General features: G+C 38.7%; 4 protein-coding genes across 4 annotated transcripts; 2 read left to right on the top strand and 2 right to left on the bottom strand.

The window, feature by feature from the left end:
- Window positions 1-291: 291 nt before the first annotated feature.
- On the bottom strand, window positions 292-989 carry EAF02_002060 (uncharacterized protein; the record flags this gene model as incomplete). Its single annotated transcript, XM_038898108.1, has 3 exons — window positions 292-678; window positions 806-832; window positions 894-989. 3 exons carry the CDS (start codon window positions 987-989, stop codon window positions 292-294), a joined length of 510 nt encoding a protein of 169 aa, XP_038761800.1.
- A 1436-nt stretch (window positions 990-2425) lies between these two features.
- On the top strand, window positions 2426-2773 carry EAF02_002059 (uncharacterized protein; the record flags this gene model as incomplete). Its single annotated transcript, XM_038898107.1, has 1 exon — window positions 2426-2773. The coding sequence occupies one exon, from the start codon at window positions 2426-2428 to the stop codon at window positions 2771-2773; it is 348 nt and encodes a 115-aa protein (XP_038761799.1).
- Window positions 2774-9170: 6397 nt separating this feature from the next.
- EAF02_002058 (uncharacterized protein) lies at window positions 9171-10452 on the bottom strand. Its single transcript, XM_038898106.1, has 2 exons — window positions 10032-10452; window positions 9171-9970 (listed from the first exon to the last, which is right to left on the bottom strand). The coding sequence occupies exons 1-2, from the start codon at window positions 10306-10308 to the stop codon at window positions 9411-9413; spliced, it is 837 nt and encodes a 278-aa protein (XP_038761798.1). The 5' UTR covers window positions 10309-10452; the 3' UTR covers window positions 9171-9410.
- A 778-nt stretch (window positions 10453-11230) lies between these two features.
- EAF02_002057 (uncharacterized protein) lies at window positions 11231-14067 on the top strand (the record flags this gene model as incomplete). The annotated part of the gene is made up of 4 exons (XM_038898105.1): window positions 11231-11261; window positions 11306-12330; window positions 12626-13162; window positions 13216-14067. 4 exons carry the CDS (start codon window positions 11231-11233, stop codon window positions 14065-14067), a joined length of 2445 nt encoding a protein of 814 aa, XP_038761797.1.
- Between the last annotated feature and the right edge of the window lie 386 nt (window positions 14068-14453).

The following is a 14453-nucleotide window of genomic DNA, read 5'->3' as shown; positions in this document are numbered from 1 at the left end:
TACTCCGCTCTGTCAATACTCGAAGCAGTTTCGTGATTGGGTGTAGTTCTATAGAAGTTCTTTCGTACCCTTTAAGCTAGAAAAGAGGTTTGAGTGCCATCTAAGGATAACGTGGGTTCTGTGTCTGACCCAGGAGTACCTTCTCTGTTGTAAATCTTACTTGGTATCTTCAGTCAATCGGCAACCCAAAACTCATTTAGGAGAAATGCTTTCCACCCTGCTCAGTGGCCATAAATCGTCTAAGCCCTCTCGATTCCATTCCCAAGAACCCCCTCATCAGGACATCTCATCTCACTTCCCACCCTGCACCAATCCCAAATAAACATTCCAGCCGATCCCCGCCAAACTCCCCAACAAAGCCCGGCCCTGGACACTCTTGATCACGGCAAAATTGCTCAGACTAATAAATGGCCATAGCTTCCATCCTGCTTTCATCATACCCCAGTATTCGGATTCTGCAGACTGGATAGCTTGTGGAAGAGTGGCTCCGCGGAAGAGGGAAAAGGTTATGAGGAATAGCATTACGTTGAGGACTGCGAGGAGGGTTTGATCGATGAGCACTTTTAGAATGGTATTGGTGACTGAGAGAGCTGGTTTGGACTGTGCGGCTTTCTTTTCAGAGACATTTCGTGGGGAAGATTGTTTCTTGGAGGGGAGAAGAGATTCGAGGAGGATTGTCTGGAAGGCGTATTGTCAGTAACCGTGGTGTATTTTTGGGGTGAGAGGAGGTGCTCGCGATAGATGGAACTCACAAGTAGAAATTTGGCGGAGCGCTCAGCGCACCGTATAAGACGAATTGAATTACCGGTGTCCAGTTTATCGTGAAATCAGTCTGTATACTTGTTAGTTTGTGGTTCAATAAGGTGTAATATAAAGAAATGGAGGGGTCATACATTGCTCTGGTATGCCGAGATAAATTGTGCGATAATATTGCTGATCCCCGATAAGACACAGGATTGAACCGTGGTATTTACGACGGCTGAAGGCATCTTTGATTTCGTCTCGCTGATGTGTGATTGAGATGTGGCAGGAAGTTGGAAATCTTTTCCTCGATATTAATTGTTTTGATGTTCAGCTCTAGTAACCTGGTGGCGTATTGTGTCGCGTTGTAACCTACTTGTTTGGTGGGGTGTTTTCTTCCGACTACTACCACAATCATTTCCCAATGTCAACAGATTTCAAAGTGTTGAGTCTATGATTTCGATTTATTGAGTCTGTGGTCTCGAATCATCGAGTCTTTGATCTCGATTCATTGACTGTCTTGCCATCTTACAGCGACAAGCCAGAGCATTGTAAGCTTTTTAATGATAGAAGGCGGAGGGGAAGGAAGGTCGTCGAGACCTCAGAACTTGACATAAGACCTACTATTGCCGCAATGATCATGGCGACATGATTGTCCTGAGAATTTCATGGTGTTAACTGAACTACCAAGTGGCTTCGTTATACATTGAAAGACCTTGAAGAAAAGGTGGCTCCTATTGAAGCTGGTTATGTAGTCGAGAATATATATAATGATTGATGTGGTCATGTCGTACAGCAGTTGATTCATAGAGTTATGCAACGAGAAACAGTCTTTTCATAATATTTATGCAAAGATTCAAATGTAGATGTCGTTGAAGGTTAGATTACGACAATCATTCTTCTTGAAACAGTTTTTTATTTTTATGTCATGTGCTATTGCATTCAGTGGTAATGAGGGGTTGAAGTCACTACCCTCGTTGGAAGTTACCATTGCTCAGCCAGGCTGTACACAGAACACATAACGCCCGTTTCCTCACTACGCTACGAAGACCGCTTCCTGGAGAACAAGACTGCCTCAAGCGAATCTTTCAAGTACACTTCCAATGAATCCTTCAGGATTACTTTGGTTGCCGTGAAAAAGGTTATATTAGTTAAAAGTTACTATGTGACGAATGTCACATATATATCTATGTGACTACTCATCCCGCTAACCTTGGTTCAAGACTAGCTTGAACTAAGCAATCTTCTGTTATATAAAAGATAAAAACATTCTTCAAGAATTTCTAATCACGTCCTTTCAAAACCCTTACGAAGTATCAAACCAAATTCGAGAATACATATTACAACACTACTAGATTTCGAATCCGAACAACTACGAACACCTACGATAGATAATTTTCGACGGAGAATCGTGAGCGAAGAGGGATATTTTGCTACAACATTCGAGAGGAAATACTACAAGAAAGCGGATATCTTTGTCAAAAGAGGCCTACGAGAAGCAGAGTATCGAATAGGATACCGTGGCCTGCATATACCCAAACTCAGAAAAGAGAGATTAAGGAACGAGGCGACGTCTTTAAACTTTATTCATAAATTCACAAACATTGCCGTTCCGCGATTATATGATCATTTTGAATATAACGGCGCCTAATATACTGTTTTGGGATATGTGGAGGGTGTGAACATGGCCGATCTGAGTGAAACTCGAAAGGAGGTGGTGAAGAGGGAGGTCGAGACTCAACTTGCAACAATGCACAATTTAACATCGAGCAAAATCGGTAGACCATCGGGTATCATCAACCCTCCTTGTCGTATCCTGAGAAAGACAGATGACCAGATGTGGAAGTCACCAACCAAAGACGATGCATATGTTTTCTGCCACCTGTATCTCTTCCAGCATAACATCATCGTGGACCCAGTGACCTTGAAAATCAAGGCTATCATCGATTTCGAATACTCGGGCTTTTGGCCTATACAATTTGAGCTCCGTTTTTATACAAGACTTGGCCCTTCAGTCGCTCACGAAGGATAGATTGACGATAGAAATGAGCTACTGAAATTCCTCACAGTCAGTTCTTGTTGCTTCCTGATAGAACAAGCCAGCCAGTTGCGTTCATAGTCCGGGTCCTGAGTAGAATATGCAATGACTCGATAGAGTCACGCAAATGCCACATTCACTATAACATAATGAAAGATAGAAGATTCTTTGTCCAATTATTTATAATGAATACACGTCCATAATTCTTAAGGTTCAAATTCTCCATGTTGGACCAACCTTTCACTACTCCTAAGCTAAGGAAACGTTTGAGACCTCCCGACTGCCATGACATGAAGAGCTGCTCTAATCGGTATTCAGTCCACGATCTGTTTCTAGGAAGACAGTATGCCATACTCGGTCGAAGAGGGTCTATGGCTCAATGGCCCTTGCCGCATGAAAGACACGAGGATCGCGAGCTCGAAATATCTGCGCCACAGTACCTACAATTTACAAATTATGATGATATGATGGATTGCTCAACGTCAAAATCTTTGTAGTTTGACGAGAGAGAGATGAGAGAAAGCCTCATACTGATTGTAATACTGAACGAGAAACTATCTTTCTATATCTCTGGAACTATTTTATCAGGGTGCCTAGCTTGCTTGACGAAGGCGCCACGTTGCTCTATTAGCGAAGTGTTTGATAACTGACACTTTATTCTTCTCTTGCTCATTTCGGCTAAACTAGAGAAGTGGCCCACATGGATGTCTCTAATTATGCATTAACCGAATAGTCTAGCTGAATATAACAAGTATCGCAATTGAACTGTCAGCGTATCAGTTATATTGTGTGAATGCGGCTTTTACACTGTCATACAGCAGGCACAAGAATAGCACTTGATAACGGGAATCCTTCATACATGACAATACTGGTTGATGATTGGCCGGCAATAATTAAAAAAGAACTAAGAGCAAATTTTAACGCCATCAATAGGATATCTGCCAAAATACGTATTCTCTGACTACAAGCTATGACCTCAGTTCAACCAAAAAAAAAACAATGAATCTCGTTTTGCGAGAATTCCGAACTAAATACAAACCATTCTTCGCAACTATCGCTTGTCCTGCCATAGCGGTGCCCAAACTCTCCGTACAAACTGCTATTTTCCTTTGATTTGAATAGCTCGTTTGCCCATTATTCGACCTTCGCATACAATTTCTCAGAATTGCGCTTGTGATAAAGCATAAATCTTTGTAGTTCTATAGAACTAAATGTCCATGCCCTTTGTACCTTCTTGGTAGATTTCGTGGCGTATTATTCCAACCTCATAGTATCAGAACGTGGCTGCTGTTCCGCAGTCCATGTAAGCTAAGATTTGGAACACTGTCGTGGCAGAAAAGAAATATAGTTTGAAACAGCTGTTTGATCTCAACAATGCGAGGATTTCCAAATTCAGTCAGAGAATCGATGCCTCCAGGTCGAAGAAGAGCATCATCGAATTGTTCAGGTTTATTGGTGGTCACAATTAGTACGCTCTCTTCTTGGGAAGCAACACGATCGATGATATTAAAAAGATCAGAAAGTGAGATTCTCTTCTTCTTCTTCCAATCCATAACTTGAGAGTTCTCGTTTCGAATAAGTCCAGCTGAGTCAATACTTTCGAGACGAAGAATCATTCAACGAAAAGAAAGAGTTTTGAAGATTAATTCCAAATCATCCTCGCCCATATCAGAGAACATTAGGCTAACAACATAGATACCAAGACCGAACACACACACCAGCAATTGCAAAAGCAAGGGAAGTTTCCCCGGTCCCAGGTGACCCGTGAAATAGATACCCTCGTGGACATGGAATTCCACGATCCGCATACCAAATTTGAAGAATAAAATCTAACTAATTCTTGATATCCATCACAATTTCCTTTTTCTTCTGCTCATCAAGGGCCATTGTACGAATAGGCTTGCAAGGTCAAGAAGCGACTGCAGTCCAACTACTCCAACCTCCCTGACGGCTTTGATCTAGTGCAGAGGGAGGCCAAATAGTAGTTTTGATTTGTTGTTCAAAAGGTATGACATTTAAGACTTTCACTCAAAACTTGCTTCAAAGCTCATTTGTACTCATTTTCTGAATATATATTGAGTGAGCTGATTTAGATAAAGTAGTATTGCAGATCGAATCCTATTGTATAATACGATCGCTTATATACGTACTCGCGTATGTATAAGATGATAATTCTATAATTAGTATATATATATATACTTTATAAGCGCTAGGCTCTTGATTTTATAGCTATAGATTCTAATAATAAATTATACCTTACTCTTATAGTTCTTATAAGATAAAGTCCTCTGGCAGCAGGGAAGGCCAATTGCAGCCAGCCAGAACAAAGGTCCAGGTGATCAGCCAGTGCCTTCTCCGAATCAAGGAGACAACTTTAGCAGGGCCCTATTACACATTAGGGTGTCGAACGGATTCTATTAGAGGCCTTACAAAAGAAGCAGTAACAAAATAATTCCAGGAATGGTGGAACAAGTGTATATATAATCAGATCACTATATTCTCTAATAGATTGGAATAGACTAATAAGGATAATAGATGAGTAGGATATGGATATATTATATATAAAGGATAGATAATAGTATACAAAGGAAACAATAGATTGTATTATAATTCTTATGTATTTAATACAAAAGCGATTGGGGTATATCGAGGCCTTCAAGCAGCAATCAGTAATATTATTAGTATAAAATAAATGGAAATCTATATATACATTAATAACATATTAGTAATATAAGGAATAAGAAGTATAGCCTTTATTATATCATAATAGATCTTCCTTAAATATTACAAACTGATGTAAACACACTTGATCCAAATCAAATGATTATTAGGCCATACAAGGATCAAGGGGAATGAATAAGTAGATGTACTTGTTAATAAAGAGATAAAAAAATCAGCCTTAGAATATACAAACCGACCTATAGTAAACAATATCTACTTTATAGTAAAAACCATTATGGAATTGGCAGTATAAGCATGATAGATTAAACAAATATTAATGCTTTTTAAATAATACCAAAAATAAAACCCAAAGAGTACAAACAAATACTCTAAGGAACTAGAATTCTCATAAACAACTTTTTACTATATATTAACGATCCACTCAGTATATAGCGATTTCGAAAACTATTATTAACGATTTAAATATAAAAAAGCAACAATTCACTGTTTATACAAAACATTCAAATCCCCTGAGTATATTATACATTGCCACAAAGTCCTTGCGATCTATAAAACCTGGCCTCTAGATATCAAGCCCAAATACCCACCCTGTAATTAAATAGTTTAAAAACGACTATTGAAATAGCTAATATATATATCAATCAAATTCACTAAATTTATTATTATAATAAACTTTTATAAAAGTATATATTCTAAAATACTATTAGAAGAATAAAAGAAGAAAAGAAAAGAAATCAATTAATCTAGATAAACATAAATAAAAAATAGAAGAGAATAGATCTAGAAAAACTATATAAAAGAAAATTGAAGCATGCAATATACTATATTATAATAGAATATATATAAAAACTATTCTTATAGGATAAAGTAGTTTTCAAATAAATATTATATAGAAGATTGAAAAACATATATAGAAATATTTAGAGGATTAAAGATAAATGTTACGTAAGCGGATACAATAGGAGTTGTAAGCTTTATCACTACGTCACACACACAATCTGTTCAAAAGGCATAGTATCAGGGATTGTTTCCTGATAGCTTATTACTATATATATATCTATATAACAGAGCTCTCCTCTTTAACCTTTTCATCCCGAAAAGGTTAGTACAAAGGCTATTATATTATACTATAGTCAACCATATAATTTGTAATAATAGAATAATACTCTTCTATTATCTAATACCCTTATTATTAATAATTTATTATTAATAAATTCAGAATATCCAATCATTAAGCAGATATATCCTTGTCCCTAATTCAATTCACTTTTCAATTGGTTGTTAATCCAGTTCCAATTAAAAGCCCGAATCAGAGATCCCAGAACGATATCCACAAGATAAAATCCCTGATACTGTGCCTTTTGAACAGATTGCGTGTGTGGCGTAGTGGTAAAGCTTACAACTCCTATTGTATCCGCTTATGTAACAGAGTATCAGGGATTTTACCTTGTGGATATCGTTCTGGGATCTCTGATTCAGGTTTTTAATTAAAACTAGATTAACAATCAATTGAAAAGTGGATCGAATTAAGAACAAGGATATATCTGTTTAATAATTGGATATTTTGAATTCATTAATAATGGATTATTAATGGTAAAGGTATTAGATAATAGAAGAGTGTTATTCTATTATTACAAATCATATGGTTGACTATAGTATAGTATAATAGCCCTTGTACTAGCCTTTTCGGGACGAAAAGGTTAAAGAGGAGGGCTCTGTTATATGGATATATATATAGTAGTAAGCTATCAGGAAACAATCCCTGATACTGTGCCTTTTGGACAGATTGCGTGTGTGGCGTAGTGGTAAAGCTTACAACTCCTATTGTGTCCGCTTACGTAACAAACACCTTTTTATACAAAGAAGATAATAAAGTATAGGTTAGTACTAAGAATATAAAAACCAATCGCCTGATAAAAAAAGGTGATAACAAATGGGATAGCCCCTATAAAATTCTAAAAGTTTATAAACGAGCCTGTCTACTCCAGCTCTCCATTAGTTTTAAGATCTTTCCAGTATTTCACAATTTATTACTCCAACTACTCCACCGCTCACCTAGACTAGCTAGTCAAAAAGCAATTAACAAAACTGAATCCTATTGAAATTAAGGCTATATCCTAAAAAGAGATAATAAAACAAATAAGAAAACCGAGCAATAAGAATTCAATAAACTACTTGATTATTATAACAAAAACGGATTTCATTATCAAATCAAATAGAAATATTATCCAACATCTTAACAACCTACCGAAAACCTTCGCGGCTAGGAAAACACAATCATTACTTTTCATTTAATAAATCCAAATAAGCTAGAACCATTTACTTAGATAAACTTCAAAAGATCTATTATTTCTAATTCCTCACTAATACTTATATTAAGTATACCCCCAAATCAAGGTTGAGATAGATTTAAAAAGCTTTAGCAATTGATTATTATTTTCAAGAAAGTTTATTTTAATTTAATAATAGAAATTAGAGTATTTTAATATTATTTTGTTTTCTAAAAGATCAATTGATATTGCAATTGTAAACTGATTGCCTTAAGCAAGAGGTATTATTACAATGCTAATTATATAATCTATAATTGCCTTTATACCTCAGGCATAGTATATTAGTACGCCCTACTTTCTATAAGTAGGGCTTCACTTTTCTATAGCTCTTCTATCCTTATGGTACAATATAAGTCTTTATCCGTACCTTGACAATTAGTTTATCTAATTGAAGAATTTATTATTCTAAAAAGTTTCTTTCATTTGAAGATATATCAATAAAACTAGAAATAATTGAAGTTTGAATTTTCTGTTTAAATAAAATTGGCGAGACATAGAAAATCCAGTATTCTTTTAGGAAACGAGTCATTAAATCAGGTGTATTGCTTAGGGGCTCATGGTTCGCTTATCTTTATGTATCTAGTCTACAAATTATTTCATGAGTTATATAACAAAGCTACAAGGCGTTTATTAACTAGAACTGACTCTCATATATGAAAATAGAAACACAGAATCATGAAGCGATCGGATACGGTAGTATACTACCATATAATCTAAAGCAAGAGAACTAGAAAGCACCCCGCAATCTTCGATCACAAAAGTGAGCTTTTGATTAACGTTGGTACACGAAATAGCTTTTGGCCAAGATTTGGGCTGACTCACGTGAATTTGTCTAGTCTTACCTTGTCGAAAAGCTTCATTGCCCTTATTACTCCAATTTTATCAATGATACCTTTCGCGGTGGTAACCTGGGAAAGGAATTGGCTTGAAACTACAGGTTAAGCTAGAAACGAATCACCTTGACTGAGCCTCAGAATCCTAATTCTGTAAGAAAGCTTTATCCTCTTTCCGTGCGTGTAGATGTTCTCGCTAAATAAGGGGTTTATTTGTATTGTTGAATGACTCGCATTCTCCCTCCCCCCTGATGGGTTGGCGCCGGCCTTGATATAGCCTCAGTTGAAATCATTTATTGTCACTAATTTTGAGTCTTACATGTCAATAAAATATGTTGATATCTACCTAGGTATCTAGACACAACATGCTTCCACGACCGCGGTGTTGTGCTTCGGTGCAACATTGCCAACAGTCATCATCGTGCCACCACACTTCGAAATGATTAAATATGCTCCCGGTTCCTTGAGTGCACTATAGCTGCTTTTATTTTACTTCACTCCAAAGGTTTGAATATTTACAGCAATGCCTTGTAATACTTGTCTTGACCTTGTCAATACCGGGTATGAAATAGATGGGCGACACTGGGATATCCACTTTACACAAGATCAAGTGGACGAATACCGTCTAGAATTCACCTCAGTTGATCTTTATGCGACAGCAACCTCCGAATGCCTATATTACTAGATTACCCAACAGGGGTTATTTGATTAACGAAAGTCGGTCTTTGATTGATCTACCAAGGCCATATGTAGGCTGACTACATTCCATATCTGTTGTTACCTTCGTCATTCGACACCATAGAAAATAAGCTCGAAAGAATCTAGTGTTTCTTCGATTGCTTTATTAGTTCTAGAGGTAATATTGCCGTCTGAGTTTCGAAGAATCTTCCATTCATTTTCTAGATCATTTGACTCGATCATCGTTCCACACGTCCACTGACCAACACCGACTACGAAACCAGAATTCGAAACTTCGAGATAGTCCCCTGAATAAATCGTGGGAAGCGAAATAATGGGTTCATTGCTCATACTCCAAAAGCTAGTAACAGAGTTTGGAGGAGGTGAACAAAAGTCTTCGTGGTATAAGCTGATTTCAGAACTTCTTGGTGTATCAGATGTATCGAAGCTTTTGCAGCTCTGGTAATCATTAAGATGAAGCTGCGAGCTGTCAATCGAGATGTAAGGATCGGGCCAGATGTCATGAAGTTTCTCGCATTGCTCGCATTGGGAATCAAAAAGCTCAAAGTCCACGAAGTTGGGTCCATCATCGAGATTTGTCGGCACGTTGATCATTCCTGGGAAAGATCTCGATATTGATGCTTGGACTTGTTCAATGTTAAAATCATCTATTGATGCATAGGGATCAGCATATTTTTCAGTGAACCAATATGAGGCATAGTATCATACTGTAGTCACTCGTTTCGGAATTGGAACATCTATTCCTGCAACAATGATTCGTAGAGCCCACAATATCAAAGGATGGGACCGGCTCATCATCGGAATGAAATTTATATTCAAAGGTTGTTCTCGGAAAGATAAATTGTGATATTGGCTCTTCTTTATTGGTGTCTTCTTGTCGATCTTGAGGATATATAGGATTTGGAGACACTTGGTCGATCCGCGGTAAGTTTTGATTATATTTGCAATAATGGTAAGGAAATCTATGAGATTTTGTCATCTCCATTGATACGAAGGTTTTTCGAGAGTGATTCGTTTGAGATTTGCAAAGAATAAGTACAAATAGGTAGATAGTATGCACAATGGGCTTGCTTTTGTAGCTATCTTACCTCATGTACATACGGATAGTGACCTGTAGACTGGAGGCGGTCTTCTATTTAGAGGTGAGATATTCGCAAGCGGTCTTATCACCGACTTTGAACTTAAGACATATTACATCTGCAAGATGTGGCGGCTAACCCCGGACGCGGGGTGATCCGAAGGTGATTTCGTTTCTTTCTGTAGGGCTGGATTGAAAAAGGCGGTCTTTGTGGAGTTCTCTTTAAAAACACCCCTATCTAATTACTAAAACCGCGCTTCTTGTTCATTTGATGTGGCCATGTACGGTGTGTTTGTATTACTTTATATCGTGAACTTATTACTCACATCCGAAGCTATGCGATGTCCAATTATATTTCAGGGTGGCATATATATTTCTAGGACCGCCTTCGCTTTCTTGCCTTGGGCTGACATCTGCATCCCGACCTAAAAACCCATCGGAATAGAAAATGCCTTTGTCAAAATAATTTAATCAGTCTGCAATTACAAATTCTCACATACACTCACTGAAAAATTTATTAACCATTTTGAATATCTCGTTTCTTATTGTTGAGTTAGATCTTGAAGAAGGCGGTCCTCAAAAAGATCAAACAACCGAAGGAGAGCAAGCACCATAGCCTTCTTATGCCATACGCTTCAAGACTCAGATAGAACGACCCTTGTCGATTCCATGTCAGTTATCACTTCTATCAACAGTCAATTATCATTAATATTATTGATTTAGCATACCTCAATAAAAAAACGCTCCCTCTTCTCTTGAGGAACTTTTGCACTCACGTGACCGATATTCATGAAATACGAGCTGCCTCTCCCAATCATTCGTCCTCATTATGGATGACTTCTTAGATACCTCAGGAATTGGTAAATCTATTGGAGTGAACAATCATACATGCTAATTCTCATAGATATGAATAACAAATCAAATCTTTCCATATATATACAATTGATTACCTTCAGAAAAGGCTCCGCGGATGAAATGATCATTGATGTACGAGAAGATTGCCAAGTCGAGACTGCTCGATGTCTGTCTAAACGGCTGGACTTTCGGTTTCGCTATGCATATGAGACTCGCAGAGCCACAATCACCCGGAACTCATCTCTTCATACTTTGGAGGTACCCGACTTGTACGATTATCAGACTGATTTACAAGGATCGTTTTATCACGACTTTATCATTGGTACTGGAGATTCAAACATGGATGTGGATATCTCTGCATACCAAGATTTCTTAGCACCACTACCTGAATTCTCTAGTGACTTTGATGTATTTGCGCAGGATATGGGACTTTCAGATGAGCGGTCCGCCAGCGTGCTATTGAATGATTTGGACCTGGACAACAACACCTTTGGTACTTCTACAAACTTTCAGATAGGGCATGATGGCGAAAAAACCCTGCCAGACTGGTTTGATCTGGTAAATATTGTGGACCAAGATCACTTTGACCCGGACATCAACATGCTGGATGATACTCGACTCGACAATACTACTTTTGAGAATGCACATGAATCATGCGAAAGTCTTCAATCGGGAATGAATACTCCAGTTACTAGCGGAATTCAGAACTCTATAACCGATATACCAGCATGGAGAGACACACCTCTAGTTCCTGTGGCGGTACTAGACATACCAACACCTCGACCTCTTAGTCCTGTAGAGCTAGCCCACAGTGTCCCATCAAAGAACTCACAGTCACAAGGAATCGACATTGTTGTCAAACCTATTCTGAATCGAAGCGATTCTAGCCTCGATAATACAGCGTCAAGCTATCAAGAAGGGGTTTTTAGTTCGATGCCCGGTTGTTCGAGTATGCCAACTACTTATGGATCTTCACCTCATCGTATGGGCCCTTTAGACTCCGCCACACGTGCCAAAGCAAATGCTGTAAAAGCTATAGGGGCTTGTTGGCGCTGCAAGTTCTTACGAAAGCCAGTAAGTCTACCAATTCAACTTCCCTTCACTCCAGAGAAGGATTTTCTGTGGTACGATTTTGTATTATTCTCCTTCATATCTATCAGGGTTGCTTGGTGAATCTTCGCAGCGACTATCCACATGAATGATAAATCGGTTACCGTTGCCTTGAGATGTGTGTTGTAACACCAGAAAAATGTGAAAACCGTTTTTCTTTGACGTTTGGTTTCGTGTTACTGTGCACGGCTCTCCTATTCATCAAACTTTGTTCAATCTATACGCAAATTATCTAGAAGAAGTAGCTAACATGTTAAAGTGTGATGCACAAAACTGTTGCATTCAATGTAAAGGGAAGCAGGGTGGACCGTGGCACAGTATTGGATGCAAACGGGGCGATATCAAAAAGAAAATGCTCCCGATATCATTGTGTCCCGCAAGAACCATTCAAACACGGAATCCATGCACAGTATCGGAAATGTACAAGCCATGGCTTTCTGCAAATCAATATCGCCTCGAGATATCCAAGCGTCGCGAAAAGAATTTACGTCCCGAGATTATGAGCGCTTCACACCCCACGAAGATTGGTCAATTTCTTCAAAATTTGGCAAGTGGTAGGCCGCTAGCCGTTGATTTACAACGAAACAGATCATCCTTGTTAGAAAGGTTCAGAGACACTGCACCAGCTGTGTTGAAGCCGCTTGATGACTGCATTTTGACTATACTTTGGGGATTTCTCAATTGTGAAAGTGCAGAAAAAGCAGTCCAACCCTGGATAACATTACACAGTGGGACCATAGAAGATTTTATATTACTTCTACATTCTGCAGCTATATATCAAGCAAGTTTTGAAAGTGTAAGTAGAAGCATTCTACATTCCTTATGACTCTAGCTCATTTAAATTTGCAGAATCAACTAATTGCTTACTCACTCACCTGTCTTCGCACTTGCGTCGAAGCTCTGCACATAAATATATTGGGGGGCTTCGAGCATTCGCATGAAGCATGTGAATTATCTATTTGTAAGGTCGATTGCATACGGGATCTCGAATTACAAATAGAACAGTACCTGGATGAACTATCTCGAGTTATTTTTCTGAAAGAAAACATGCGAAACCGATTCTGGTGGCTGTCAGCTTTCTACAGTCTTTGTATTCAGGGGGTTGTTCGACAAGCATTAGTATTGTTGTCCTCTAATGACCACAACGAGATATCGGGAATTGAGAAGTCGAGCTCTGCACAATATTTACACATTGCAATTCGGTTGTTCTCTGTGAGTTCCGGTAGCCATGATCCGTTAATTCAAGACTGGTCTTCTCAACTTGCGTTCCCACCGGCTGGAGTCGGAGCGCCAAGTGTCGAAGATTACCAAATTGCCCAATCAGCGATCAATCAATCCCAGTGGAAATTCAAAGGTATCAAGAAGTCTGGGAATTATCTGAAGAATCTGTTCGAGGACAATGGGGGTCCTCTCGCAGAGCCCCACGACGAATCTGTAACACTCAGTATCCTACCCGAACCATATCTCCCAAAAACCTTTACCTTAGAAACTTGTCGCCAACTTCGCGTCGATTGGGATTTAGCTCGATGCAACTATACGAAGAATTTATTACAAATCGTCAAGGATTATGGACACAGCTCAAAAGTGTATACTGACGCTGAAGAGAAATGGGGACTTGTGGAGGCTGAGTGGAAAAGAGTAAGCGACGAGGCTATGACGAACACTGTCAACCAAGCGCACAATGGCCGCGAAACACCATAACCCCTTCTTCCAGATACATTGAGCATTTTGAGTAAGTTGATGGAATACAAATGTCAGTATTGCAGTCATTAATACTTTGAAGTGAGCTACCCAATGAGAGGGTATCAAACTATCTCATGAAACCCTCGGGAATACCAACACTAGATGTCAAGCATCCACGACATTGCTTCCACGTCAAACTTACCCGCCCAATTTTCGATTTCACCTCTAGCATTCTTTGCCCGCTCTTACTGCTTTCTCAAGCATTACTTATGCCGCCCTCAAAGCCGAGCTTCTCTCGCCTTAGCCGAGCAATGATGAGACTTTATGGGCGAGATCTGAAGAGAAAGAAAAGCAGGTAAGTTCACGAACCGTTGAAGTCCTAGGGGGGAAGTGATGCCGATACC

The sequence above is a fragment of the Botrytis sinoallii genome (assembly GCF_014898435.1).
Source record: "Botrytis sinoallii strain Bc 23 chromosome Unknown BSIN_003, whole genome shotgun sequence".
In the NCBI taxonomy this organism is placed as follows: Eukaryota; Fungi; Ascomycota; class Leotiomycetes; order Helotiales; family Sclerotiniaceae; genus Botrytis; species Botrytis sinoallii.
The sequence above is the reverse complement of the archived record's forward strand: the minus strand, read 5'-3'. Positions and strand labels throughout refer to the sequence as shown.

Bases quoted from the DNA above. Each gene is read 5' to 3' on its own strand.
- EAF02_002058 (XM_038898106.1), bottom strand. From the start codon at position 10,308: ATGGAGATGACAAAATCTCATAGATTTCCTTACCATTATTGCAAATAT. The intron at 9,971-10,031 runs GTATGATACTAT...ATGCATCAATAG, and splicing joins TTCCGAAACGAGTGACTACA to ATGATTTTAACATTGAACAA.